Source organism: Oncorhynchus tshawytscha, linkage group LG02 (genome assembly GCF_018296145.1).
Source record: "Oncorhynchus tshawytscha isolate Ot180627B linkage group LG02, Otsh_v2.0, whole genome shotgun sequence".
In the NCBI taxonomy this organism is placed as follows: domain Eukaryota; kingdom Metazoa; phylum Chordata; class Actinopteri; order Salmoniformes; family Salmonidae; genus Oncorhynchus; species Oncorhynchus tshawytscha.
Window position 1 is genome coordinate 23,700,504 of NC_056430.1, and position 26,862 is coordinate 23,727,365.

Here is a 26,862-nt window from a genome sequence, read left to right on the forward strand (position 1 = left end):
CCACCCATCGTAGCCTGGTTCCTCTCTAGGTTTCTTCCTAGGTTCTGGTCTTTCTCTGGAGTTTTTTCTAGCCACCGTGCTTCTACATCTGCATTGCTTGCTGTTTGGGGTTTTAGGCTGGGTTTTTGTACAGCACTTTGAGATATCAGCTGATGTAAGAAGGGCTTTATAAATACATTTGATTTGATCTACTACTGTACCCTAACAGCCAGCACTAACTACAGTAGCTAAAAGTAGACAAATGTGTAGGAAAACTATTCTTATTTGATTCTGTTGTCTTCACTCAACGTATTTTCCGTTCTTAAGGACTCTAGCGGTTCCAGTCTACTAGATCAGACATTGATCAGACTTTTCCAAAGACGCGTGAGCTTTTTCCTCTATTCCCTCAATCAGATCCAGACAGACAGAGACACACCTCTGGGCTCAGACACAGCTGGACTGGTGCTGCTCGAGCACTCTCTCTTTTACACATTTTAAATGCTGTCCACCTACACCACTAAGCCTTTTCCTGCACCATTCCGACCCCCAAGCCTGTCCAGTCGTCTACCTCTTTGACTCCCTCTGTTCTGAGCAGCACTGAAGCAGGGACTACACTGCAGGCCTGACAGGGGCTGGTTTAAGAGCTCTCATAATCAGAAAGAAAGGAGAAGTCAGTAACCACAGTTCCAGGAGGTAAGAAAGAGAGGGAGAGAGATCAAATCTCCAGCAGAATGGGGACAGCTGTCCTGCTCCTCCAAGGAGGAGAGACAGTGAATCAAAGGTAGACTATAGTCTGCAAGACAGAAGGCTGTGAGCTTCTTCACTTCCTGGGAAGAGGATAGGGCAGAACTTCAAAAAGGTACTTGGAAGTGAGAATAATTTCCTATGCAGCGGACAGAGGTGTTTCTGCTGTCCAGAGAGCAGAGAGAGGAGACAGACAGTGGCCATATTGAAGGGGTTATAGAGCGGGCTGGAGCTGGGGATGGAGGGCCTGGGAGACAGATGGCGGCCATATTAGGGGTGGTTGGGGGTTTAGAGTGGGGCTGGAGCTGGGGATGGAGGGCCTGGGAGACAGATGGCGGCCATATTAGGGGTGGTTGGGGGTTTAGAGTGGGGCTGGAGCTGTGGATGGAGGGCCTGGGGAGACAGATGGCGGCCATATTAGGGGTGGTTGGGGGTTTAGAGTGGGGCTGGAGCTGTGGATGGAGGGCCTGGGAGACAGATGGCGGCCATATTGGCGGTGGTTGGGGGGTTTAGAGTGGGGCTGGAGCTGGGGAGGGAAAGCCTTGTAGACAGACGGCGGCCATATTGGTGGGTTTATAGAGCAGGGTTGGGAAGGGAGGCCTTGGGGCACAACATGAAGCAGATGGGACTCAGATGGTTTAGCCATCAGCATGGTCTGAATGAGCAGGAAGAGAGAGCAGAGCACCATGGGCCATGTGACAATCCATATGAGGTAGTGACTAAGGAGGGGGGAGAGAGAGAGCGGCCCAGAGTTTAAGTCCACATTTATTACCTGCTAATGCAGCCAGACTGCACACTGGATCCACTGGCCACCAGCCACACTATACACACTCTCTCTCTCTTTCTGTTGTCAAATTTCCTGAGGTTTATGTTAATATTGTCATGCAGAGCTCCTTTGAAAAAAAGACCTTGGTCTCAATGGGACTCCCTGCCTAAATATACAGTTGAAGTCGGAAGTTTACATACACTTAGGTTGGAGTCATTAAAACTTGTTTTTCGACCACTCCACAAATGTCTTATTAACAAACTATAGTTTTGGCAGGTCGGTTAGGACATGTACTTAGTGCATGACACAAGTCATTTTTCCAACAATTGTTTACAGACAGATTATTTCACTTAAAATTCACTCTATCACAAATCCAGTGGGTCAGAAGATTACATACACTAAGTTGACTGTGCCTTTAAACAGCTTGGAAAATTCCAGAAAATGATGTCATGGCTTTAGAAGCTTCTGATAGGCTAATTGACATAATTTGAGTCAATTGGAGGTGTACCTGTGGATGTACGTCAAGGCCTAACTTCAATCTCAGTGCCTCTTTGCTTGACATCATGGGAAAATCAAAAGAAATCAGCAAAGACCTCCACAAGTCTGGTTCATCTATGGGAGCAATTTCCAAACGCCTGAAGGTACCAAGTTCATCTGTACAAACAATAGTACGCAAGTATAAACACCATGGGACCACGCAGCCATCATACCGCTCAGGAAGGAGACGCGTTCTGTCTCCTATAGATTAACTTACTTTGGTGCGAAAAGTGCAAATCAATCCCAGAACAACAGCAAAGGACCTTGTGAAGATGCTGGAGGAAACAGGTACGAAAGTAACTATATCCACAGTAAAACGAGTCCTATATCGACATAACCTGAAAGGCCGCTCAGCAAGGAAGAAGCCACTGCTCCAAAACCATCATAAAAAAGCCAGACTACGGTTTGCCACTGCACATCGGGACAAATATCGTACTTTTTGGACAAATGTCCTCTGGTCTGATGAAACAAAAATAGAACTGTTTGGCCATAATGACCATCGTTATGTTTGGAGGAAAAAGGGGAGGTTTGGAAGCCGAAGAACACCATCCCAACTGTGAAGTACGGGGTGGCAGGATCATGTTGTGGGGGTGATTTTCTGCAGGAGGGACTGGTGCAATTCACAAAATAGATGGCCTCATGAGGCAGGGAAATTATGTGGATATATTGAAGCAACATCTCAAGACATCAGTCAGGAAGTTAAAGCTTGGTTGCAAATGGGTCTTCCAAATGGACAATGACCCCAAGCATACTTCCAAAGTTGTGGCAAAATGGCTGAAGGACAACAAAGTCAAGGTATTGGAGTGGCCATCACAAAGCCCTGACCTCAATCCTATAGAACATTTGTGGGCAGAACTGAAAAGGCATGTGCGAGCAAGGAGGCCTACTAACCTGGCTCAGTTACACCAGCTCTGTCAGGAGGAACGGGCCAAAATTCCCCCAACTTATTGTGGGAAGCTTGTGGAAAGCTACCTGAAACGTTTGACCCAAATTAAACAATTTAAAGGCAATGCTACCAAATACTAATTAAGTGTATGTAAACTTCGGACCCACTGGGAATGTGATGAAATAAATAAAAGCTGAAATAAATAATTCTCTCTTCTATTATTCTGACATTTCACATTCTTAAAATGAAGTGGTGATCCTAACTGACCTAAGACAGGGAATTTTAACTAGGATTTAATGTCAGGAATTGTGAAAAACTGAGTTTAAATGTATTTGGCTAAGGTGTATGCAAACTTCCGACTTCAACTGTATATATGTTTTAAACGCACACACACGTGCACACTTCACTCACTACACACTCACACTCTCCCCTCAGCCTGGAGGAATAGTTAAACGTGGGAGTGTGTCCCACACAAGCCACATGTATGAAAAAATTACAAGAACATACAGGCCTAGGCTACGCATTGAATACAAGGCCGTGGATACACACTGGCACACACAACAACATGCCAACATGTCATAAGGACTGATAGACTGGCTACATCACCCTGCAATAAACAGCGTTTCATGTTAGGGTGTTAGTCATTCTATCAGATAAACATGTTGGACATCTTTCTTTTATCGTGCAAACGGATAGACTGCAATAAAACCTAGAGAGATCCACGTCAACTGATCTATGCACTTTATCAGACAGACACAGAAGCCGTCTCTGTCCTTGTTAAAGTGCATGACAGCAGTGGAAGGTAGGGGGTCATATATGCTGCCTTCCAACCACACAATAGGGCAGCTTTTCCCAAACTATTTGAATATGGGGTCGCCAAAGACTCGCTCTTGGTTCATAGCCTCTAGATGTGGCTGGAATAAACAGAACGGTTACTGTTTTCTTCCTACAAATGTGGCATCACATCACTGTTCACATCACATCTTTTACCTGGTGGGGTCGCAATTTTTTTTTACATCAAAATGGGATCGCGGGCCAAAACAGTCTTGAAACCCCTGCAGTAGGACAAGAAGGGATGTGTTCCTGAAATTGAATGTTCCTGATTAAGAATTAAAATGTTGTACATGAGGGTACATAAAAGTTGTACTAGAACAATCTTTTGCATATAAACAGAAATGCTCTGTGTCGGGGGTCAACTAAGGAGTGCTCAGTATAGGGGGTTAACTAAGGAGACGCTCAGTATAGGGAGTTAACTAAGGAGTGCTCAGTATAGGGAGTTAACTAAGGAGTGCTCAGTATAGGGAGTTAACTAAGGAGTGCTCAGTATAGGGAGTTAACTAAGGAGTGCTCAGTATAGGGAGTTAACTAAGGAGTGCTCAGTATAGGGGGTTAACTAAGGAGTGCTCAGTATAGGGGGTTAACTAAGGAGTGCTCAGTATAGGAGTTAACTAAGGAGTGCTCAGTATAGGGGGTTAACTAAGGAGTGCTCAGTATAGGGAGTTAACTAAGGAGTGCTCAGTATAGGGAGTTAACTAAGGAGTGCTCAGTATAGGGGGTTAACTAAGGAGTGCTCAGTATAGGGGGTTAACTAAGGAGTGCTCAGTGGGTTTTAATCACCCACTCCTCCCTTCCCCTCTGGTTCTGTACAGATGCAGCCTGGCACAAGTGTTAATCCACTTGCTAAAGAATTCCACCTGACAGATTTTGAATGCCATGGCCCAACGCTGCAATGTGTGTGTGTGTTCGAACAAGCCAAACAAGGGCTAGCGCTCCAGCACACCGTGCTCCAACCAGCCAATTACAGACCAGCTGGCCCGGCTTCCCATCAGATCAACAAGGTGTTGGTGGAGTTGGAGGGCAATAATATTCCCAACCAATGAAGACTTGTTCTGAGCTCTGGCCAGGGGAAGAGAGAGGAAGCGCAGCTGGAAGCAGCAGGCTGGCAAACATTCAAGAGAGCAATTCCATCGACATGAGAGACGTGATTCCATTTGATGTTGTGTGGCTCTTTGCCTGGTCGGTGTACTTTAGCTATTGTGCTGTTGTTGCTTTAAGAGTGATACAACACCAGAACACTAGTAATAATAGAGTGCTCAATCTAAATGGAGGACTTTTCTATGTGTATATCTACCGCCACTGCTGATGATGTCAGAGGGAGTCAATGAATTATCCTGTGGTATGACGCACAATGCCCTCTGGGTCAACCAATTAGGGTCTGACAGCTCGGAAGAGATCTACGGCCGACTGAAGGCATGGGTGGGACTACAGGGTTGGGGCTGCATGGAGGTGAGGATGAATGGTTGGGGGTGCATGGAGCCGGGGCTGGATAAGGGTAAGGTGGGGGGGGGGGATTGAAGGCCTGGAGACAAAGAGAGATAGTAGGCTGAGGGAGAATCTGAGCGTCGGAGGTTACAAAGTGAGTGAGTGGTTATGAAGGTGAAGGTAGTTCCACCTCAAAAAGCACAAGAGGATTGACACTATCCATCTCAGATTATGCTGAAATCATTTATGTAGTTTGAAAGGATGAAGAATCAATACTCCAAACTGCAGCTACATACTACCATACAGAACGCTGTACTGTATATTGGTTGTTGGGTTGGGACTGGTGTGCGGGGTCCGTGAGTGGCTTTTAACCATTTGATTGGATTCTTCACCTCTTTTTTCAAATTCAATTTCAACAAAATAATGTTGAAGGAATGCTAATCTTATCTGTTTCTAACCACAGAAACTACTTCAGAACAATCTGGAATGACTCTGAAGGGTTGGGGGAGAGGAGAGCTGGTGAGGAGAGGTTAGGAGGAGCCAGGGAGCGACATCAAAGTATTACAGTAGATTAAGCTCAGTCCAATAGAACAAGTCATTTTACCTCTGCCAGCTCTACACATAAACAGAGAGCCCAGAGCCACGAGACACAGACTCAGGGAGTCTCTCTCTCTAACACGAACACATTTTATCAGCTGGGATTCAGATAAACTCAGCAGATGGGAATAGCAGAGCTGGGGTCTGATTGGCAGTGACAGTACGAACACACCGACTGGGTCAAACACACTGCTGGAGGAGAGAAGCCAACACTTCCATGTATGGACCTGATCACTCCTCAACAAGACTGTACAGAACTCCTCAGAAACAAACCGCATTATGCAGTCACTGACTGGATAGATAAAGCAATCATTTACCTTTCAGTAGTGAAGATACTCAATTAGCCTAGATACAACATCATAGTCTGCTCCAGGGAAGCAGATGGAGACACCCCTCAGCCTGTTCCACAGCCAGTGGGTTGGGGTGGGGTGAGAATGGCTGTTAATTACATAGTCAATGTTTTTTCTTCTCTATTCGACATGACGCAGTGACATCATCATCTGACCCCTGATCTCTCTGGGCTGGTCTAGATGTTTCCAGTGGGGGTTTAGTTGTTAGCGGAGCTGTTAGCTGAGCTAAACTAAACAGACGTGTCAGCAGAGCTCTGCTCTCCCAGGCCAGGGCCAGGCTGCTGGGGTCCTACAGGGCCAGGCTGCTGGGGTCCTACAGGGCCAGGCTGCTGGGGTCATGACCACCCCTCTCAACCCCTCCAGCCTCTCCCCCTACTCTCCTTCTCTTGATCCACCTCCAGTCTCCCCCTCCTTCTCTTGACCCCCTCCAGTCTCCCCTCCTTCTCTTGACGCCCATTCAGTCTCTATCCCCCTCTCCTATTGACACCCCTCCAGTCTCTCCCCCTCTCTCTCTCTCCTACTCCTGACCCCCTCCAGTCTCCCCCAGCTTTTCTTTTGACCCCCTCCAGTCTCTCCCCCTCTCCTGCTCTTGACCCCCTCCAGTCTCCCCCTTCTCTCCTTTCCTTGACCTCCACTCCAGTCTCTCCCCTCCCCTGCTTTTGACCCCCTCGAGTCTCTCCCCCTCTTTTCTTTTGACCCCCTCCAGTCTCTCCCCTTCTCTTCACCTCTCTCCAGTCTCTCCCCCTCTCTTGACTCCTCTCTCCTTCTCTTGACCCCCCAGTCTCTCCCCTCCTGACTCCCCACTCTCCTTCTCTTCACCTCCCTCCAGTCCTTCCCCCTCTCTCCTTTTCTTGACCACCCACCAGTATCCCCCTCTCCTTCTCTTGACCCCCTCTCCTTCTTTTGACCCACCTCCAGTCTCCCCCCTCCTTCTCTTGACCCCTCTCTCCTTCTTTTGACCCACCTCCAGTCTTTACCCCCTCTCTCCTTCTATTGACCCCCTGTTTCCCCCTCTCTCCTTGTCTTGACCCCCTCCAGTATTTCCCCCTCTCCCTCTCTTGACTCCCCTCTCTCCTTGTCTTGACCCCCTCCAGTATTTCCCCCTCTCCTTCTCTCTTGACTCCCCCTCTCCCCTTCTCTTGACACACCTCCAGTCTCTCCCCTTCTCTTGACAAACCTCCAGTCTCTCCCCTTCTCTTGACCCCTTCCAGTCTCTCCCCTTATCTTGACCCCCTCCAGTCTCTCCTTATCTTGACCCCCTGTCCAGTCTCTCCCCTTGTCTTGACCCCCTCCAGTCTCTCCCCCTCTCTCCTTTTGACCCCCTCCAGTCTCTCCCCTTCTCTTGACCCCCTTCCAGTCTCTCCCCCTCTCTCCTTTTGACCCCCTCCAGTCTCTCCTTCTTCTCTTGACCCCCTTCCAGTCTCTCCCGTCTCTCCTTTTGACCCCTCCAGTCTCTCCCCTTCTCTTGACCCCCTTCCAGTCTCTCCCCGTCTTCCTTTTGACCCCCTCCAGTCTCTCCCCCTCTCTTCTTATCTTGACCCCCTCCAGTCTCTCCCCCTCTCTTCTTATCTTGACCCCCTCCATTCTCTCCCCCCGTCTCTTCTTATCTTGACCCCCTCCAGTCTCTCCCCTCTCTCCTTCTCTGCCCCCTCCAGTCTCCCCCTCTCTCCTTCTCTTGACCCAGTCCAGTCTCCCCCCTTCTCTTGACCCCCCACACTCTGTGATTCTAAATTCCTCGCCAGGCATGCAGTCCTTATTGGAAACACATGTGAGGACCGGATCATTTTCTGCTCGGATTGAGGCAAACATGCAGAAAATTGCGGGAAGAAAGCATAGCCCCCAGACCTGGAGACAAATACACTCATTACCGATCGCTAACGGCAGCCATGTTGGTCACAACCACACCACTGACCATGACACCAAAACTCTGCTCACAGTACAGTTGATGCTCAGGGAAACCAGTAAAAACAACAACACAACGCTGTCAAACGTAACAATCTACTAGCCCTGGATAATAGATATACAGCTGTAATAACCCTGTCAGAGTGGTTGTGAATCCATACTTCCTGTGTACACGTGTGTCTGCTACAGACCTGGCCTGGCTCTGCTGCACACTGACATCAGGCTCAGGTGTCCCTGCTGCTTCTCTGATAGGTTTGAGGCCTGGGAAATAATCAGAAACGGGTGAAAAGCTGTAATCACTTCATTGTGTTCTGGTCACTTTGGTTTGTGTTTAATAACAAACAGAGTGGGTAGTAAGACATACTAGCATAGGGTGGGGCTCCTGCGTGGCGGAGTGGTCTAAGGCAGTGGTCTATGGCAGTGGTCTATGGCAGTGGTCTATGGCAGTGGTCTATGGCAGTGGTTTAAGGCAGTGGTTTATGGCAGTGGTCTATGGCAGTGGTCTAAGGCAGTGGTCTAAGGCAGTGGTCTATGGCAGTGGTTTAAGGCAGTGGTCTATGGCAGTGGTTTAAGGCAGTGGTTTAAGGCAGTGGTCTATGGCAGTGGTCTAGGCATGGTTTAAGGCAGTGGTCTAAGGCAGTGGTTTAAGGCAGTGGTTTAAGGCAGTGGTCTATGGCAGTGGTTTAAGGCATGGTTTGGCAGTGGTCTATGGCAGTGGTCTAAACAGTGGTTTAAGGCAGTGGTCTATGGCAGTGGTCTAAGGCAGTGGTTTAAGGCAGTGGTCTAGGCAGTGGTCTGGCAGTGGTTTAAGGCAAATGGCAGTGGTTTAAGGCAGTGGTTTAAGGCAGTGGTCTAAGGCAGTGGTCTAAGGCAGTGGTCTGGCAGTGGTCTATGGCAGTGGTTTAAGGCAGTGGTCTAAGGCAGTGGTCTAAGGCAGTGGTCTATGGCAGTGGTCTAAGGCAGTGGTCTACAGTGGTCTAAGGCAGTGGTCTAAGGCAGTGGTCTATGGCAGTGGTTTAAGGCTGGTCTATGGCAGTGGTTTAAGGCAGTGGTCTAGGCAGTGGTCTATGACAGTGGTCTGTAATAACCCTGTGGTCTATGGCAGTGGTCTGTGGCAGTGGTCTATGGCCTAAGGCAGTGGTCTAAGGCAGTGGTCTATGGCAGTGGTCTATGGCAGTGGTCCTGGCCTGGTTTGGCAGTGGTCTATGGCAGTGGTTTAAGGCTGGTCTAGGCTCAGTGGTCTATGGCAGTGGTCTATGGCAGTGGTCTATGGCAGTGGTTTGGCAGGGTCTATGGCAGTGGTCTAAATAATCAGTGGTCTATGGCAGTGGTCTATGGCAGTGGTCTATGGCAGTGGTCTATGGCAGTGGTCTATGGCAGTGGTCTATGGCAGTGGTCTAAGGCAGTGGTCTATGGCAGTGGTCTATGGCAGTGGTCTATGGCAGTGGTCTATGGCAGTGGTCTAACAGTGGTCTAGGCAGTGGTCTATGGCACTAGGCAGTGGTGGGTGGTCTATGGCAGTGGTCTAAGGCAGTGGTCTAAGGCAGTGGTCTATGGCAGTGGTCTATGGCAGTGGTCTATGGCAGTGGTCTATGGCAGTGGTCTTGGTCTAAGGCAGTGGTTTAAGGCAGTGGTCTATGGCAGTGGTCTATGGCAGTGGTCTAAGGCAGTGGTCTAAGTGGTCTAGGCAGTGGTCTAAGGCAGTGGTCTAAGGCAGTGGTCTAAGGCAGTGGTCTAAGGCAGTGGTCTATGGCAGTGGTTTAAGGCAGTGGTCTATGGCAGTGGTTTAAGGCAGTGGTTTAAGGCAGTGGTTTAAAGCAGTGGTCTAAGGCACTGGCTAGCTGTGCCACTAGAGATTCTGGGTTCGACTCCAGGCTCTGTCGCAGCCGGCCGCAACCGGGAGACCCATTGGGCGGCGCACAATTGGCCCAGCGTCGTCCGGGTTAGAGGAGTGTCTGGCAGGCAGGGATGTCCTTGTTCCATTGCGCACTAGTGACTCCGGTGGTGGGCCGAGCGTAGTGCACGTTGACACGGGCGCCAGGTGTACGGTGTTTCCTCTGACACGTTGGTGCGACTGGCTTCCGGTTTAAGTGGGCGTTGTGTCAAGAAGCAGTGCGGCTTGACTGGGTTGTGTTTCGGAGGACGCACGGCTCTCGACCTTTGCCTCTCCCGAGTCCTTTTGGGAGTTGCAGCGATGAGACAAGACTAACTACCAATTGGATGCCATGAAATTGGGGAGAAAACATGGTGTAAAATAATAAATAATAATAAATAAATACTAGCATAAGGGCAATTCCACGGTAACAGAGTGATGCAGAGACTCAGATTCTTCACTTAATAATGTATGCCAAACAAATACCAATGATGGCAAAGTTAAACAAACCACACAACTCTTTTTGTACACATTTTCTTGAAGATCATTGCAGATCATTCTGTTACCACTCTGCATCTGCACCATTGTTCAAGAAATGTGTTTTGCAAACTGTTCACTAGAATTAGTTAAAAGTAGTCCTTGAGCATAGAGTTGTATGGTTTGCTTAACTTTGCAATCATTGGTTTTAGTTTGAACCAGCCCGGGACTGCAAAATGAATCACTTCCCTGAGCACTGTGGTTGTACTGAGGAATTCCTTTCAGCATACAGAAACACACAACACCATGAGATACTGTGTAGGATGCATGGGTCCAGTAGCTCAACCTCCTATGGATCATCATGCTCCTCTCCTCATCCAGCTGAACACAGCCGTGTCCTGTCCCCCAGCCAAGGATAAAACCCTGGGACCTGTAAGTGGGGTGTCTGTCGGTCTCCATCCTGCCTGTGTACTCATCTAGAGTCCACCTCCTCATCCAAGTCCATTAGTCATCAGTACCTCTGCTTGTTGTTCTAGCGGAGGCCACCAGGCTTGTTCTCAGATATACACCAGGAGCTGTCGAGGAGCACCTGCCAAACTGCATCCCACTGGGAGTGTGTATGAGGGGAGTGTGTACATGCGTGCATGTGTGTGTGAGGGAGAGACCCTAGTTCATAGTCCTGACAAACACATCAACCAGAGAGAGCTTACTGACAAAAAGAGGGGAGAGCCAGCATAAACATATATCATAAACTTCAATCTCCAACCACGGCAAAACAAGGCCAGTAAAGTCCAATGTGAGGGTTCTGACAGAGACAGACACAGTACGCTAGTCTCTACAATGTCCTGTAGGCAGAACGGTGGGGCATGTGTCTGTATCATGATGTGTGTGGGGGACTTCATGTTCATGACACAGAAAACCATCAAACACTTCAGCACAGATTTGAGTCTGTTAAATGAGTTTGGGATGGCCTTGAACATTGCCTATGTGTAGGCTACTACAACAAGCTAAACCAATGACGTGTAATAATAGTTGAGTCACTCAAAGCGGAGTTCAGAATATGAGTCAGTGAGGGACACGGGTTTGCAAATTCCATCATTGTAACTTTGGAATTCCATTCTGTTTTATTCAATGATGCCTTTTAATGATGTCTCTGATCTCATTCTATTAGCCTACTTAGTGCTATAGGATAGGGGTTCTAGGGGATAGGGGTTCTAGGGGAAACGAGGAGGCTGTAGTGTGAAGGTTGGTTCCTCCCGGCCTGGTAGGAACAGCATGCAACAGCTGTGTCTCCTCTCCCTCAGCCTGTCTGCACAGCCAATACCAGCTCCAACTATGTGCTGACACCAGATACCTCACCCCCCACACACACCTTTTTATATTCTCCCTCCCCCTCTCTCTGTCCCCCACACATACACAACACAGACCTCTACACACACGGACAGGTCAGGCCAAACACACAAAGGTCAATGGGGCCCATTATATCCGCCAGGCCACCCTGCTACTCATTGATCCCATTATGTAAACAGAGCAATGCACAAGCAGATGAGAATCAATAGGATTCCATCTTCTAAACAACACCCAGTTACATTTACCCACACTGACATGTGTACCAGTCTCATCTCCCTTTTGGGGGGTTGTTGTTTGAGGAGTATTTTGGACTGTAGATATTGATGTTAGTGAGGGGAACCCTGGACTAGATATACAGTCCAACCCAGTATTAAACAGACTGTGCCCATGTGTCCACGTTAGAGAGAGGGAGGGAGGAAGCCTACATTCCCTCACACGTGCAGAGTAAATCTTCCATATTGTCTTTCCCTTTCTCCATCTGTGCCAGCGAGTCAGATGAGGGTGTTTAAGTGAGAATGTCAGAGAAGCCGGTGTTTGGAGGATATAATGGCACGGGTGTTGTTATACCCGAGAAAAAGTTGTGCCAATATATTCTCCAAACACCAGCTTCGAGGGTATTATCGCTTTTATACAAAGGGTTACCAACATATTCAAATAATGATTTTGATGAATGTATTCCTCTTATTTAATTCTTCCACGAGATATAGTCCAGGCACAAATCTAGGGTTGCTACTTGCTACACAAGCCAGCAGATCATCCATTCTATCTGTTAGGTTGCCAGAGACGCAACCCAGTCATTAAGTCTTTTTGTTCTAGATCTTTGTTCTAGATCCAGGCGTACGTTCTAAATGTTCCATTGCCATGCTGGCTGGCAACGTTCTTATCCCTAGCTTGCTAGTTAGCCATTAGAGTCAAACAGTGCAGTCAGAATAACAGCAAAGTGGCAGCATTTGCGTTTGCTTAAGCTGTTTTCTAGTGACATTTATTTGGATACATCTATAACAATGAGCTAATGATGCGAGATTTCGCCTGGCATAGAACATTGGCTCTCTCGCCAGGACACTGTTCAGAGGAGCTAGCCAACAACACAGCTAACACAATCACTTCAAACTGAAACTGTAAAGACTGCAAACTAGGTGAATTTAGATTCCTTTGACCTGTTTTCTATAGAAATGTCTTTGTATACACTACTGTTCAAAAGTTTGGGGTCACTTAGAAATGTCCTTGTTTTTGAAAGAAAAGCAAATTTTTTGTCCATTAATATACAGTGGGGCAAAAAAGTATTTAGTCAGCCACCAATTGTGCAAGTTCTCCCACTTAAAAAGATGAGAGAGGCCTGTAATTTTCATCACTGGTACACTTCAACAATGACAGACAAAATGAGAGAAAAAAATCCAGAAAATCACATTGTAGGATTTTTTATGAATTTATTTGCAAATTATGGTGGAAAATATGTATTTGGTCAATAACAAAAGTTAATCTCAATACTTTATTATATACCCTTTGTTGGCAATGTCAGAGGTCAAACGTTTTCTGTAAGTCTTCACAAGGTTTTCACACACTGTTGCTGTCACTGATCTGCATGGCCCATTCCTCCATGCAGATCTCCTCTAGAGCAGTGATGTTTTGGGGCTGTTGCTGGGCAACACGGACTTTCAACTCCCTCCAAAGATTGTCTATGGGGTTGAGATCTGGAGACTGGCTAGGTCACTCCAGAACCTTGAAATGCTTCTTACGAAGCCACTCCTTCGTTGCCCGGGCGGTGTGTTTGGGATCATTGTCATGCTGAAAGACCCAGCCACGTTTCATCTTCAATGCCCTTGCTGATGGAAGGAGGTTTTCACTCAAAATCTCACGATACATGGCCTCATTCATTCTTTCCTTTACACGGATCAGTCATCTTGGTCCCTTTGCAGAAAAACAGCCGCAAAGCATGATGTTTCCACCCCCATGCGTCACAGTAGGTATGGTGTTCTTTGGATGCAACTCAGCATTCTTTGTCCTCCAAACACGACGAGTTGAGTTCTATTTTGGTTTCATCTGACCACATGACATTCTCCCAATCTTCTTCTGGATCATCCAAATGCTCTCTAGCAAACTTCAGACGGGCCTGGACATGTACTGTCTTAAGCAGGGGGACACATCTGGCACTGCAGGATTTGAGTCCCTGGTGGCGTAGTGTGTTACTGATGGTAGGCTTTGTTACGTTGGTCCCAGCTCTGTGCAGGTCATTCACTAGGTCCCCCTGTGTGGTTCTGGGATTTTTTCTCACCGTTCTTGTGATCATTTTGACCACATGGGGTGAGATCTTGCGTGGAGCCCCAGATTGAGGGAGATTATCAGTGGTCTTGCATGTCTTCCATTTCCTAATAATTGCTCCCACAGTTGATTTCTTCAAACCAAGCTGCTTACCTATTGCAGATTCAGTCTTCCCAGCCTGGTGCAGGTCTACAATTTTGTTTCTGGTGTCCTTTGACAGCTCTTTGGTCTTGGCCATAGTGGAGTTTGGAGTGTGACTGTTTGAGGTTGTGGAGATGTCTTTTATACTGATAACAAGTTCAAACAGGTGCCATTAATACAGGTAACGAGTGGAGGACAGAGGAGCCTCTTAAAGAAGATCAGGTCTGTGAGAGCCAGAAATCTTGCTTGTTTGTAGGTGACCAAATACTAATTTTCCACCATAATTTGCAATTAAATTCATAAAAAATCCTACAAATGTGATTTTCTGGATTATTTTTCCTCATTTTGTCTGTCATAGTTGAAGTGTACCTATGATGAAAATTACAGGCCTCTCTCATCTTTTTAAGTGGGAGAACTTGCACAATTGGTGGCTGACTAAATACTTTTTTGCCCCACTGTAACATCAAATTGATCAGAAATACAGTGTAGACATTGTTAATGTTGTAAATGACTATTGTAGCTGGAAACAGCTGATTTTTATGTTATATCTACATTGGCGTTATATCTAGAGGCCCATTATCAGCTTCCATCACTCCTGTGTTAGCTAATCCAAGTTTATTATTTTAAAACTCTAATTAATCAATTTTGCAATTATGTTAGCACAGCTGAAAACTGTTGTTCTGATTAAAGAAGCAATAAAACTGTCCTTCTTTAGACTAGTTGAGTATCTGGAGCATCAGCATTTGTGGGTTTGATTACAGGCTTAAAATGTCCAGAAACAAATAACTTTCTTCTGAAACTCATCAGTCTATTCTTGTTCTGAGAAATGAAGGCTATTCCATGCGAGAAATTGTCAAGAAACTTAAGATCTCGTACAACGCTGTGTAATACTCCCTTCACAGAACAGCGCAAACTGGCCCTAACCATTGCACACATATACAATGCCTGTCTCAATTGTCTCAAGGCTTAACAATTGTTTAACCTGTCTCCTCCCCTTCACATACACTGCTTGAAGTGGATTTAACAAGTGAGATCAATAAGGGATCATAGCTTTCACCTGATTCACCTGGTCAGTCTGTCATGGAAAAAGCAGTTCATAATGTCATATATACTCAGTGTATAACACCATTATTGCATCAGAACACACACATTTTCCACTGTGACTGAGGCAGAGAAGGAAGGTAAATGATAGAACAATTAAAACAACTGGGGTTAGACCTGAGCCACAGGGGCCAAAGGCACTCATGTCCACAGTGTTTGAGGGAGAAAAGGAGAGAGAAGGCTTGAGTGAGAGGGAAAGGGGAACAGAGGAGTTCATATATTTAGTCAAAGTTGCCCTTTTACCTGTGCAGTTAAAGTGTATTTACTTTGGTGACAATGTATAGTTACATATGACTGCTTTAAGAGAAAGATATGCCCCAAGGGAGAGCAACTCCTTCTGGAGTCTCAGCCCAGGAGAGCAGGATAGAGGAGTAATGCGTTTGGTAAGACTGGTCGCTCTCCCTGAGCTGGATGCCAGCTCCTGTCTGCTGAGGCAGAGAGAGAGTGAGCGAGCGAGAGAGAGAGAGACTGCAGGTTGTCTTTCAGTTCAGTGCTCCAGACGGCTGTTCCAGCCCTGTGTTATTGGGAGGAGGACCGGGGACACATAAATCATCACACTTTTGTTCCTGTCAGACAGATGCACGGAAGACAGGTCGCTCACTCTTTCTCGCTCTCTGTCACTCTCTCTCTCCTATAGCAACTCCCTGGGAGACAAGAGCCCACAGTTGGGTGAGAGAGAAGGAGACAAAGAGGGGGAAGAGAGAGACACAGAGAGGCAAAGACAGAGAGAGAGAAAGGGAGAGCAATAGGAGTATTGAGCTGTGCTTGAGGGTTAGAGAGGATAATGCAGCTCCATCATTTCACCTTGTCAGAGCAATGACAGTCTGCTTCACTTACACAGCCCTCCTCAAGGCAAACTAGCAAATGACTAAATTACTAGCGAATAACATAATTGAAGCTCATTAATGAAAAAGTAATTGAAGCAGTCTAGCTCAACTCCAAGATAAATTCTTATGTTATGCCAGAGTATAATGGCACTCAAACATGTTCACTACTGTCATGCAGAAAAAAGCCTATCAATTTCATCAGGGTGATTGGTGCTCATAAATGTCATAACGCCAGTTTGGAGAGGAGAGGAAGGCAAGGGCTCTCAGAACATAGTATTAGGGGCGCCAGGTAGCCTAGTGGTTAGAGCGTTGGGCCATTAACCGAAAGGTTGCTAGATCAAATCCCTGAGCTGACAAGATAAAAATCTGTCATTCTGCCCATTCTACAAGGCAGTTAACCCACTGTTCCCCTGAAGGCCGTCATTGTAAATAAGAATTTGTTCTTAACTGACTTGCCTACTTAAATAAAGGTTAAATATAAATAATACGATTCTGAGTGGAATAATCTTCTTCTGCCCTCTAGTGGTGAACAGGAACAGTACTCTGAACAGGTGTTGAGGCGAGAGAACGTACCGTAAACCCCCCAAACTGGGAACATGCCAAAGTACATTAACAAAAGACCTAAGCAAGGCCTTAATTAAATGTTGAGCATTTACATAATACTAATGGTGGTGATTTATAATGATTGAAATGGACAACAATTGCAACTAACAGCCTAGTGCATAGGAATCCAAACAAATTATTCCCCAGAACCTGTATTTGGATTTAAGTACTTTCTTTTGGCACAGACAAAGCAAAATCACTTTGCTTGCATTTATGCATTTCTCATTTAGGCACAGGGCCCTCAAATTCAACTTTGGACCTCGATGCCAGTTCCATTAAATGTTTTCATTGTTCCAAATCAGGGACTGATTTAGACCTGGGACACCAGGTGTGTGCAATTAATTATCAGGTAGAAAAGAAAACCAACAGGCTCCGGACCTCGTAGGGTCAGAGTTGAGGACCCCTGGCCTTGGGTATTTCCTACTGTCTGAAACTTAAATCCTACCTCAGCTTTACAAAGAGCAAATATTACATTTAGAAAATGATAGATCTGAAGATATAAATACAATAAGAGATTGATGTGCTACCTAACATTATCATGTCAGCTGTGAATTAGTCCACCCCTCCCTACTGCTCATACCCCTCGACCTGGCCACAGCCACACTCCCTCCGGCCTCCTGCAGTCACCTGAGAGATCTCTGCCATCAGAAATCACTTCTGAAGGATCCTTAATGAATATACATCACGGAGAGGACCTCAATTAGGTAACCGTACTGGGGGAGCACTGCTCGGGATAAACAAAGTTATCTTGACAGGGTCGCCGAGCAGGATGAGATAGCGGATAGCCGGATGAGAAAATGAATTACCATCCTGCCACACGTCAAAGCCAATCACGAGGAGGATCCTGCGCACTCCTCTGCCCACCGTTTCATCTGGCCCTTAGTATGCACACAGGCCGGGTGCCAGCCTCCAAATGTATTCATTTATTCACAGCCCCTTGGAGAAATCACAGAGCCTTGTTGTCCTTTTTTTCCTCACTGTCCAGATGGAATTTGCGTGAATAACATCAGTTTAGTGAGGCAGAAAATAAGTACAGGCTAGCACAGCGGTAGGGGACAGTACCCAAAAAAGAGAGGGGAGAACAACTGTCACCCTCACATACTATTTTTCTTCCCCCCTCTCGTGGTTTCTCTCTCATTCTAATGAAAATTAGAAAGAAGAAAAAAGCCTGTGGGGTGCAGCGTTCCTGAATCCATCCCACATGACCTGCTCTGCAGGTGCAATTAACTAGCAGATAATGAAACAAAGAGTGGGAGCAGAGTAGGCGCTCCACTACAAAGGTGAGCCATCATCAAGAGGACTGGTTCAATGTTCAATCTCTCCTTTTTTACTCCTTGTTTTGTTTTGCATTTATAACATCTCTAATTACTTTAATTAATCAAGATATTCCATTATAGGGAACCGGTCTCGGTTAAGTAATTGTGCAAAATGAAACAGAGAAAAACCCAATAGTTGAGTGATTCCATCCACTCCTCTCTGCCCAGCGGGATTTAAAAGGCTTTCAGAGGAATAATGGGAGAAAATACAACCGTCTTTCACACTTATCATGAATTAATCCATTCTGAATAGTCTCAGTCTACAAGTACACTGCCTGGCATGTTACCGTGGTACAGGCTGCGCACACACACACACACAAGCATTTGAGGGACAAAAAACTACCAAGTCCATGAAGCTGCCAATGATGTTTGATAGAGGCTAATGCAATGAGAAAGCTTTGATGTACTTTTGGCAGAGTCAGTGTAGAAGGTGTGTGGGATACCAGGCCTACCTCTCTGAGTACCGTACTATTGTAGCCCCTGTACAAGCCTCTGACACCCTGCACAGGGATAAGATAGGTGTTAGGGAACACACACCACACACAGTCTGGATACACACACATGCATGAAACATATGGAGAGAATGCAAAAACAAATATTCTAGCATTGATGGGTCATGGTGTCGGCCTACCTCCTCTCTGAGAGTGGCCAGCAGCACCTGGTAGGTGTTGGAGGACAGCGAGGCCTGCGTCCTCTGTTTCACCACCTCAGTAGGCACCCTGATCAGACATGCCACCTAGGGGAGGAAAACAGGACATTACAACACCCAGAACAGATCTCTCTCACACTCTCACCCTCTCTCGCTAGCTGCAGACCCGTAGTACTCACGCCCGTAGCCATGAAGTGCTTTGAAAGGCTGGTAATGGCTCACATTAACACCATTATCCAGAAACCCTAGATCCACTCCAATTTGCATACCGCTCAAACAGATCCACAGATCCACATTGCCCTTTCCCACCTGGACAAAAGGAACACTTATGTGAGAATGCTATTCATTGTCTACAGCTCAGAGTTCAACACCATAGTGCCCTCGAAGCTCATCACTAAGCTAAGGATCCTGGGACTAAACACCTTCCTCTTCAACTGGATCCTGGACTTCCTGACAGGCCACCCCCAGTTGGTAAGTGTAGGTAACAACACATCCGCCATGCTGATCCTCAACACGGGGGCCTCTCAGGGGTGCGTGCTCAGTCCCCTCCTGTACTCTCTGTTCACCCACGACTACATGGCCAGGCACAACTCCAACACCATCATTAAGTTTGCAGATGACACAACAGTGGTAGGCCTGATCATCGACAATGACGAGACAGCCTATAGGGAGGTCAGAGACCTGGCCGGGTGGTGCCAGAATAACAACCTCTCCCTCAACGTAATCAAGACAAAAGGAGATGATTGTGGACTTACAGGAAAAGGAGGACCGAGCACACCCCCATTCTCATCGACGGGGCTGTAGTGGAGCAGGTTGAGAGCTTCAACTTTTGGTGTCCACATCAACAACAAACTAGAATGGTCCAAACACACCAAGCCAGTCGTGAAGAGGGCACGACAAAACCTATTTCTCCTCAAGAGACTAAAAATATTTGGCATGGGTCCTGAGATCCTCAAAAGGTTCTATAGCTGCACCATCGAGAGCATCCTGACTGGTTGCAACAATGTCTGGTATGGCAACTGCTCGGCCTCCGATCGCAAGGCACTACAGAAGGTAGTGTGTACGGCCCAGTACATCACTGGGGCTAAGCTACCTGCCATCCAGGACCTCCATACCAGGAGGTGTCAGAGAAAAGCCCTAAAAATGGTCAAAGACCCCAGCCACCCCAGTCATGGACTGTTCTCTCTGCTACCGCATGGCAAGCGGTACCGGAGCGCCAAACCTAGGACCAAAAGGCTTCTCAACAGCTGTTACCCCCAAGCCATAATACTCCTGAACAGGTAATCAAATGGCTACCCAGGCTATTTGCATTGTGTGCCCTCCCAACCGCCAACCCCTCTTTTACACTGCTGCAACTCTCTGTTTATTATCTATGCATAGTCACTTTAACTATACATTCATGTACATATTACCTCAATTAGCCCGACTAACCGGTGCCCCCGCACATTGGCTCTGTACTGGTACCCCCTGTATATAGCCACGCTACTGTTATTTTCACTGTTTGAAATGTTTATTTCTTTACTTATCTATTGTTTACCTAAAACATATTATTTACTTAAAAACGGTACTGTTGGTTAGGGCTTGTAAGCGTTTCACTGTAAGTTCTACACCTGTTGTAGTTAATGAACATTAAAACTCAAGTGAAACAGTAAAACAGTTAAGGAAACAGATGAGAAATAGTTGCTATCTATTATTCTGTACTGTATGTCGTCTGTTTGCTTTAGATAAAGAGAAAAATGTAAGCTGCCAGACGCCACAGGTGCCAAGCAGGAAATGACCTAGCAATTATACTGCGAGTAGACTACCTGACCTAGCAATTATACTGCGAGTAGACTACCTGACCTAGCAATTATACTATGAGTAGACTACCTGACCTAGCAACTATACTGCGAGTAGACTACCTGACCTAGCAATTATACTATGAGTAGACTACCTGACCTAGCAACTATACTGCGAGTAGACTACCTGACCTAGCAATTATACTGCGAGTAGACTACCTGACCTAGCAATTATACTGCGAGTAGACTACCTGACCTAGCAATTATACTGCGAGTGGACTACCTGACCTAGCAATTATACTGCGAGTGGACTACCTGACCTAGCAATTATACTGCGAGTGGACTACCTGACCTAGCAATTATACTGCGAGTAGACTACCTGACCTAGCAATTATACTGCGAGTAGACTACCTGACCTAGCAATTATACTGTAGACTACCTGACCTAGCAATTATACTGCGAGTAGACTACCTGACCTAGCAATTATACTTATGACCTAGCAATTATACTGCGAGTAGACTACCTGACCAATTATACTAGCAATTATACTGCTGAGTAGACTACCTGACCTAGCAATTATACTGCGAGTAGACTACCTGACCTAGCAATTATACTGCGAGTAGACTACCTGACCTAGCAATTATACTGCGAGTAGACTACCTGACCTAGCAATTATACTACCCAGCTTCTGTAGACTATGACCTAGCAATTATACCTGTGTGAGAAAACCTGACCCTTACCTGACACCTGAGCAGCAGGTTATACTGCGAGTAGACTACCTGACCTAGCAATTATACTGCGAGTAGACTACCTGACCTAGCAATTATACTTCGTGAGTAGACTACCTGACCTAGCAATTATACCATTCATGCTGCAGCGGACGGAAGACTACCTGACCTAGCAATTAGACTGCGAGTAGACTACCTGACCTAGCAATTATACTGCGAGTAGACTACCTGACCTAGCAATTATTACTGCTGGTAGACTACCTGACCTAGCAATTATACTATGAGTAGACTACCTGACCTAGCAATTATACTACGAGTAGACTACCTGACCTAGCAATTATACTGCGAGTGGACTACCTGACCTAGCAATTATACTGCGAGTAGACTACCTGACCTAGCAATTATACTGCGAGTGGACTACCTGACCTAGCAATTATACTGCGAGTAGACTACCTGGTCTTTGTGTTAGTGTAGACCCAGTGCTTCTGTAAGCCAATTTATGCCCCAGCAATGGCCTGTGTGACTGAAAATCCAACCCTTAATCACATTGACACCTGAGCAGCAGGTAAAAAGGTCACCGTCACCGCCTCATTGCCCATCTGTGTCCTACTCTGCATAACACACATAGCCTTCCGCCCCACCATCCGTCCTACCTCACCCATACAAATTCCTACACAGCCCCCATGTCAACAGAAATATGGAGTGCAAACAATTCGTCAAGATAATTAATATTTATGACTGCTGCCTCCTGCTCCCTTAAAGCCAGACTGCTCCGCTTGATATCCATTCATGCTGCAGCGGAGCGGAAATACCGGGGAGCACCAGTGACGGGAAGCAATCTCCCAGACCGAGGGAGGTGAGGAGCTCCCCGCACCGCACCAGACTCCCTCCGGCACGAGATGGCTATCGTTACTGTTGCAGCAGCAATCTCAATCCGCAAAGGAGAGTATGACACTGAGGTGATAGTGGCACCATGGTGATTACTGGTATGCTGGTTTGGCCATCCTCAGCTCTCAGCCCAGTCAGCCCCCTCTGGTCTAGGGCAGGGTCTAGCCAGGATTCAGCCCAGCTGCTAGGACATCCCCATATATTCCCCTCTTTCACCCCCACTGTACAACTCTGCCAGAGCAGGTCATTACATGTAATATATGTATTGCCTGCACGTGGGGGATGGAGAGTAGAGAGAGGGTGACCACTGGTGATTGAGAGATGGAGAATTCAGTTTGTCTGGGAACAGCCAGCAATTTTACAGTTCAAGTGGAATGAATAGAAAGTGACCAGTCCTGACAACCTGACAACTTGTCTCAGATGATTTTGAAGGTCACCCAAGTACAGGAGACCAGCATGTGTTGAATGTGGGTCTCATATCACTCCAACAGGTCCTGGAGTACTGACTGTTTCCACTTCCTCCGAGGTTAGAATGACATGGCTTCTGACTTTGAAATGTTCTGTCAAACAAGAAACAAACCCTTGCTCCAGAACCCACATAGCAAAGGTGTCTAATTGTGAGCATAGCCTTTCTCTACAGTATTCAAAGGACCGTTTTCTCCTTCCAAAGCATGGTGCAAGAGTACCCCCCAGTGGTGAGACAGAGCACTAGCTGCTGTCTGTCCGCTATACAACCTGACAGGATCCATTTCTAAGATCTAATTTACTCTTCCTTTGGCTAAGTTAACATTTATCATACATTGTATATCATGTTTCCCCACCTAATTCGCCAAAGGATCAGAATGATGCTGCTAAGTGGAAAGAAAAGTGACTATGACAAGTAATTGCTGACAATTGTATTGTGGGCTGGTAGTGGTGGAGGGCGCCCTTTCACATCGGCTCACGGCAGGCTGCGGAATGAGACAGCGATTATATTAAAAATTAGGGACATTGTTTATTTGGGAGTAATTGAGGACTGCTATGGGGAGTGAGTGTACATCCCCTGAACAGATCATTTCAGGAGGAGGGTTTTATGAGCATGTGTGTGAAAGCACTATCTGAGATCAGACCCATGAGTGATGGGCAGGGTGGAGGCAGATTTAGGTGTACCCCACTGGGTTGTCTGGGACTGGGTTGTTATCTCACGTTTAGAGGGAGGGGTGTGGGCGTGACAGACATGTCCCCCCCATAACCCACAGGCTGGCCTGGTAGGCTAAATGTATGATAAATCCACTGCCAGCGTCTTTTACATTCCCTAAGCAATTCATCTTTATTTACAAGCAATTTGGAGTGTGTGGCGTTAATTAGAGGTAGCGTGTGATCTGAGCCTGTGTTTCCCCCGGCTTGCCTCCCTGCCTGGCTGCTGCTGTAAATCCTAATGACGACGGCTTTCAAATTCCACGACGCCACCAAACAACAACTGACGAGCCCACACTCAATCACTAGGGAAACGCTGTGGAAGGAACAGGGGAAATTAACGAAGGCTCACCGCACCAATCAGCATGCAGGCAAATCAATCCAGGGCTTGAGTCGTTTCCTCCCTTCATCCCTCCCACCTTCATTCCCTCCTACCGGCTCATGGGTAGTTAATCCTCTACAATCCTGCTCCTGTGGCCAGTCTGGGCGACAGACAAAGAGAGCCACAGGTAGAAGAACAGAGGATTTAGAGACAATAGACAAGGCTCCAGACAGCAGATAAGACAACTGATTCATTTGTCATTCAAAGTTTTTGGCAATGCCACTTTTAAAAGAACCCTCTGTCTCACTAACATAGAAAGAACTGGCATTAAAGCAACAGGGTGGAATCCACACATATGGAGCAGCCTCAGGCATGAGCAGAGAGAGACAGGCTCAATGTGATGTGGGATGAAATAACTCAAACAGATGGAATAACTAAACATTTTTGCAGCACTGGGGAGCTGACAGTAAACACAGACCAACACAGTGACCAATTTCACCAGTGAAAGAAGTAGTTCAGCAGTTCATAGAGGGCAGCTTATATCTTTCCACAATCTCACTTTAGCCAACCACACATTTCAGTCTAACTTTCATAAGCCAATCCACACACACTATCTGTCTCCACTGAAGTTATTTCAGAATCAGGAAGACAACCAAAAGAACGTTCCGGGGCATCCCTGATCACCTCAGCCGCCCAGCAGTATTTCCCACAGGAAGTCAGCATTGTATCAGAACATCCATTCAGACATCTCCTCCGGGTAGTAATAACTGCATAAACATCCGCTACGTCTCTTCCTCTGAAATCCTGCTAATCTGTTTTTTTTAACCTATGAGGAGGCTCCTGGGAGCAGTCCTGCAGAAACACCTCAATGACAGACGGCACTGGGCAATTTCTACACATGACGACCAACAGACACAGGCTGGATAGTCATATTAGACATGGCTGAGCCAATCTCCCACTGACACCATGCATTTTCATCAAACATCCAATTTGGAGCACAACTCAATTTGAGGCGAGGTGAGGAGGGAGAGATGAGGATGATGCACACCCAATAAATCACATACTGCCATCTCTTCTCTTCAGGGAGCCCATGCATGGATTATTCCAGGCTGTGCCAAGTTAAGTAGCTGCCAGTTGCCACCCCGTCCCGCCCCCCTTGTCATGTCACACACTCTGTTTCCCAGTACATCCTCCAGGAGACAAGGTTTATAAATGCAAGAAAGCTGCTCCCTCCGCTTGACAAATGAGCTTTCAGGGACTGTGTCGGGCAAATGGGAATGAAGATAAATGTGATATAATAGTTGGATAACAACCTGCTAGCCCCTGACAGACACCATCAGTTCCACCATTCTTTATGGGAGGGACAGTCACTAAAACAATGGAGCTGAGGCTTGTCTCCTATTCTCTCTTTCCTTCCTCCTCCTCCTCTCGGTCTTTGGTTGTTTCTTTATTTGTTTCCTCTTCTCTTTCTGTTAGAAAGGTTGCAAAAAGAAGACAATAGAGAGTTGTCGTTTGCAACAAACCTTGGAGAACAAGGTCACCCACGATTCCCCTAGGATGATGAAACACGTGAACTAAAGAAAAATCTTCTGTGGTAAATCGTGATTGTCCCCGACAAAACTTGAATCCTAATTGTGCCTCTAGTCCAGAATGTTCCACCCTGCACACAGGTGGCATAACACAACTAAATGGAGTCCCCTGAGTTGAGACTAGGACCAAATCACACCTCATTCTGGTGTTTGTGAGACCATACCTGCAGCCAGCTGCTGACAGAGAATCACCAAGAGAGGGAGGGATAGAAAGAGAGAGAGAGAGAGAGAGAGAGAGAGAGAGAGAGAGAGCAAAAGAGCGAAGCAGAGACAGTGAAAGAGAGAGAGAGAGAATGGAAGAATCTAACTGGCATCTGTGCTCTGTACCTGCCTGACAACAGACAGAAGTAAAGGAAGGTTAAGGTAATGTGGAGAAGGGGGGGACATAATGGGATTCTGATGTTTTCATTTGGTGGTGACAAGGTGGGCCTGATCTGTTAAGAGAAGTGCAGGAGATGAGCAAAGATGGGGCCTGATGACCTGTCAGTGTGTGTGTGTGTGTGTGTGTGTGTGTGTGTGTGTGTGTGTGTGTGTGTGTGTGTGTGTGTGTGTGTGTGTGTGTGTGTGTGTGTGTGCGTATGTATGTGTGCCTAACAGAGCCTCTCGCAAACCTCTGCAGAAGCTCAATTTCTCATCATGTTGGGCACAAGAAGAAAATAGTAATTTGAGGCAGCCATAGATCTAAAATAAATTATATATACAAAGATTCATATATACCCTCTGCCATAGGGCACAGGGTGACCTATCAGATTGGATGATTGCAGCAGAGTCGCCCTGCTAGAGGAGTCCACATCCCTGAGGACTTGTCATGGACCAACACCAACACTCTTGTTAAGAGGGCGCAACAGCCTCTACTTCCTAAGGCAGCTGAAGAAATTAGGCAGGCCAACCCTTTTCGAAATACTACTGCTGTACCATCGAGAGCATTCTGACCGGTTGCATCAAGGCCTGGTACGGGTATTGCTCTGACCACGGGACCATGCTCCCAACCATCCAGGATATCTACTCAAAGCTGTTCTCTCCCTTACTGTTGGGCAGACGGTATCAGAGCATAAGGTCTGATAGAAACTGTCTCTGAGCCTGTTGGTATCTACAAACCATCAGACTGCTGAACACTTGAACTGGACTGACCACCTGCTCTGATTCTCTACACCGTAACACACATGCACACATACACACTCATGCTACACACACACACACACACACACACACACTGCTACCAGACTTGAACACTTTAAACTGAAACTTGGAGGTGGAGACAGGAACTCTAAGACAGAGGCTGAAGCTGAGGGCTTTAACTCAGGGATATACAGTGTATTTCATTATCTCCTTAATGACGACTGCACAGGTCACAAAGATTACCACCTCAGTTCTAACTCAACCTCTATCTAGGGCAGAGACACAGGTACTTTGAAAAAGTTACTTTATGTACTTTAAGGCAAATTCTATTTTTTGTTGAGAATTTTGTAATTGATACAATGATTATCTAGGGATCTGAGATACGCTACAAGACCAAAAGTATGTGGACACCAAACATCTCATTCCAAAATAACACGCATTAATATGGAGTTGGTCCCTCCTTTGCTGCTATAACAGCCTCTACATTTCTAGGAAGTCTTTCCACTAGATGTTGGAACATTGCTGCGGGGACTTGTTTCCATTCAGCCACAAGACCATTAGTGAGGTCGGGCACTGATGTTGGGCAATGAGGCCTGGCTCACAGTCGGCGTTCCAATTCATCCCAAAGGTATTAGATTGGGTT

The 26,862-nt window shown here is 46.5% G+C and overlaps 1 protein-coding gene across 2 annotated transcripts in view; it reads right to left on the reverse strand.

The window, feature by feature from the left end:
- slc25a26 (solute carrier family 25 member 26) overlaps positions 1-26,862 on the reverse strand; it is an 86,835-nt gene that overhangs the window by 42,816 nt on the left and 17,157 nt on the right. For both annotated transcript variants that reach the window (XM_042295503.1, XM_042295504.1), the window contains exons 4-5: positions 18,602-18,706; positions 18,423-18,470 (exon numbers count right to left, since the gene is read on the reverse strand). In XM_042295503.1, coding sequence (XP_042151437.1) covers positions 18,423-18,470; positions 18,602-18,706 — 153 coding nt within the window. The remainder of the gene's footprint in view (positions 1-18,422; positions 18,471-18,601; positions 18,707-26,862) is intronic.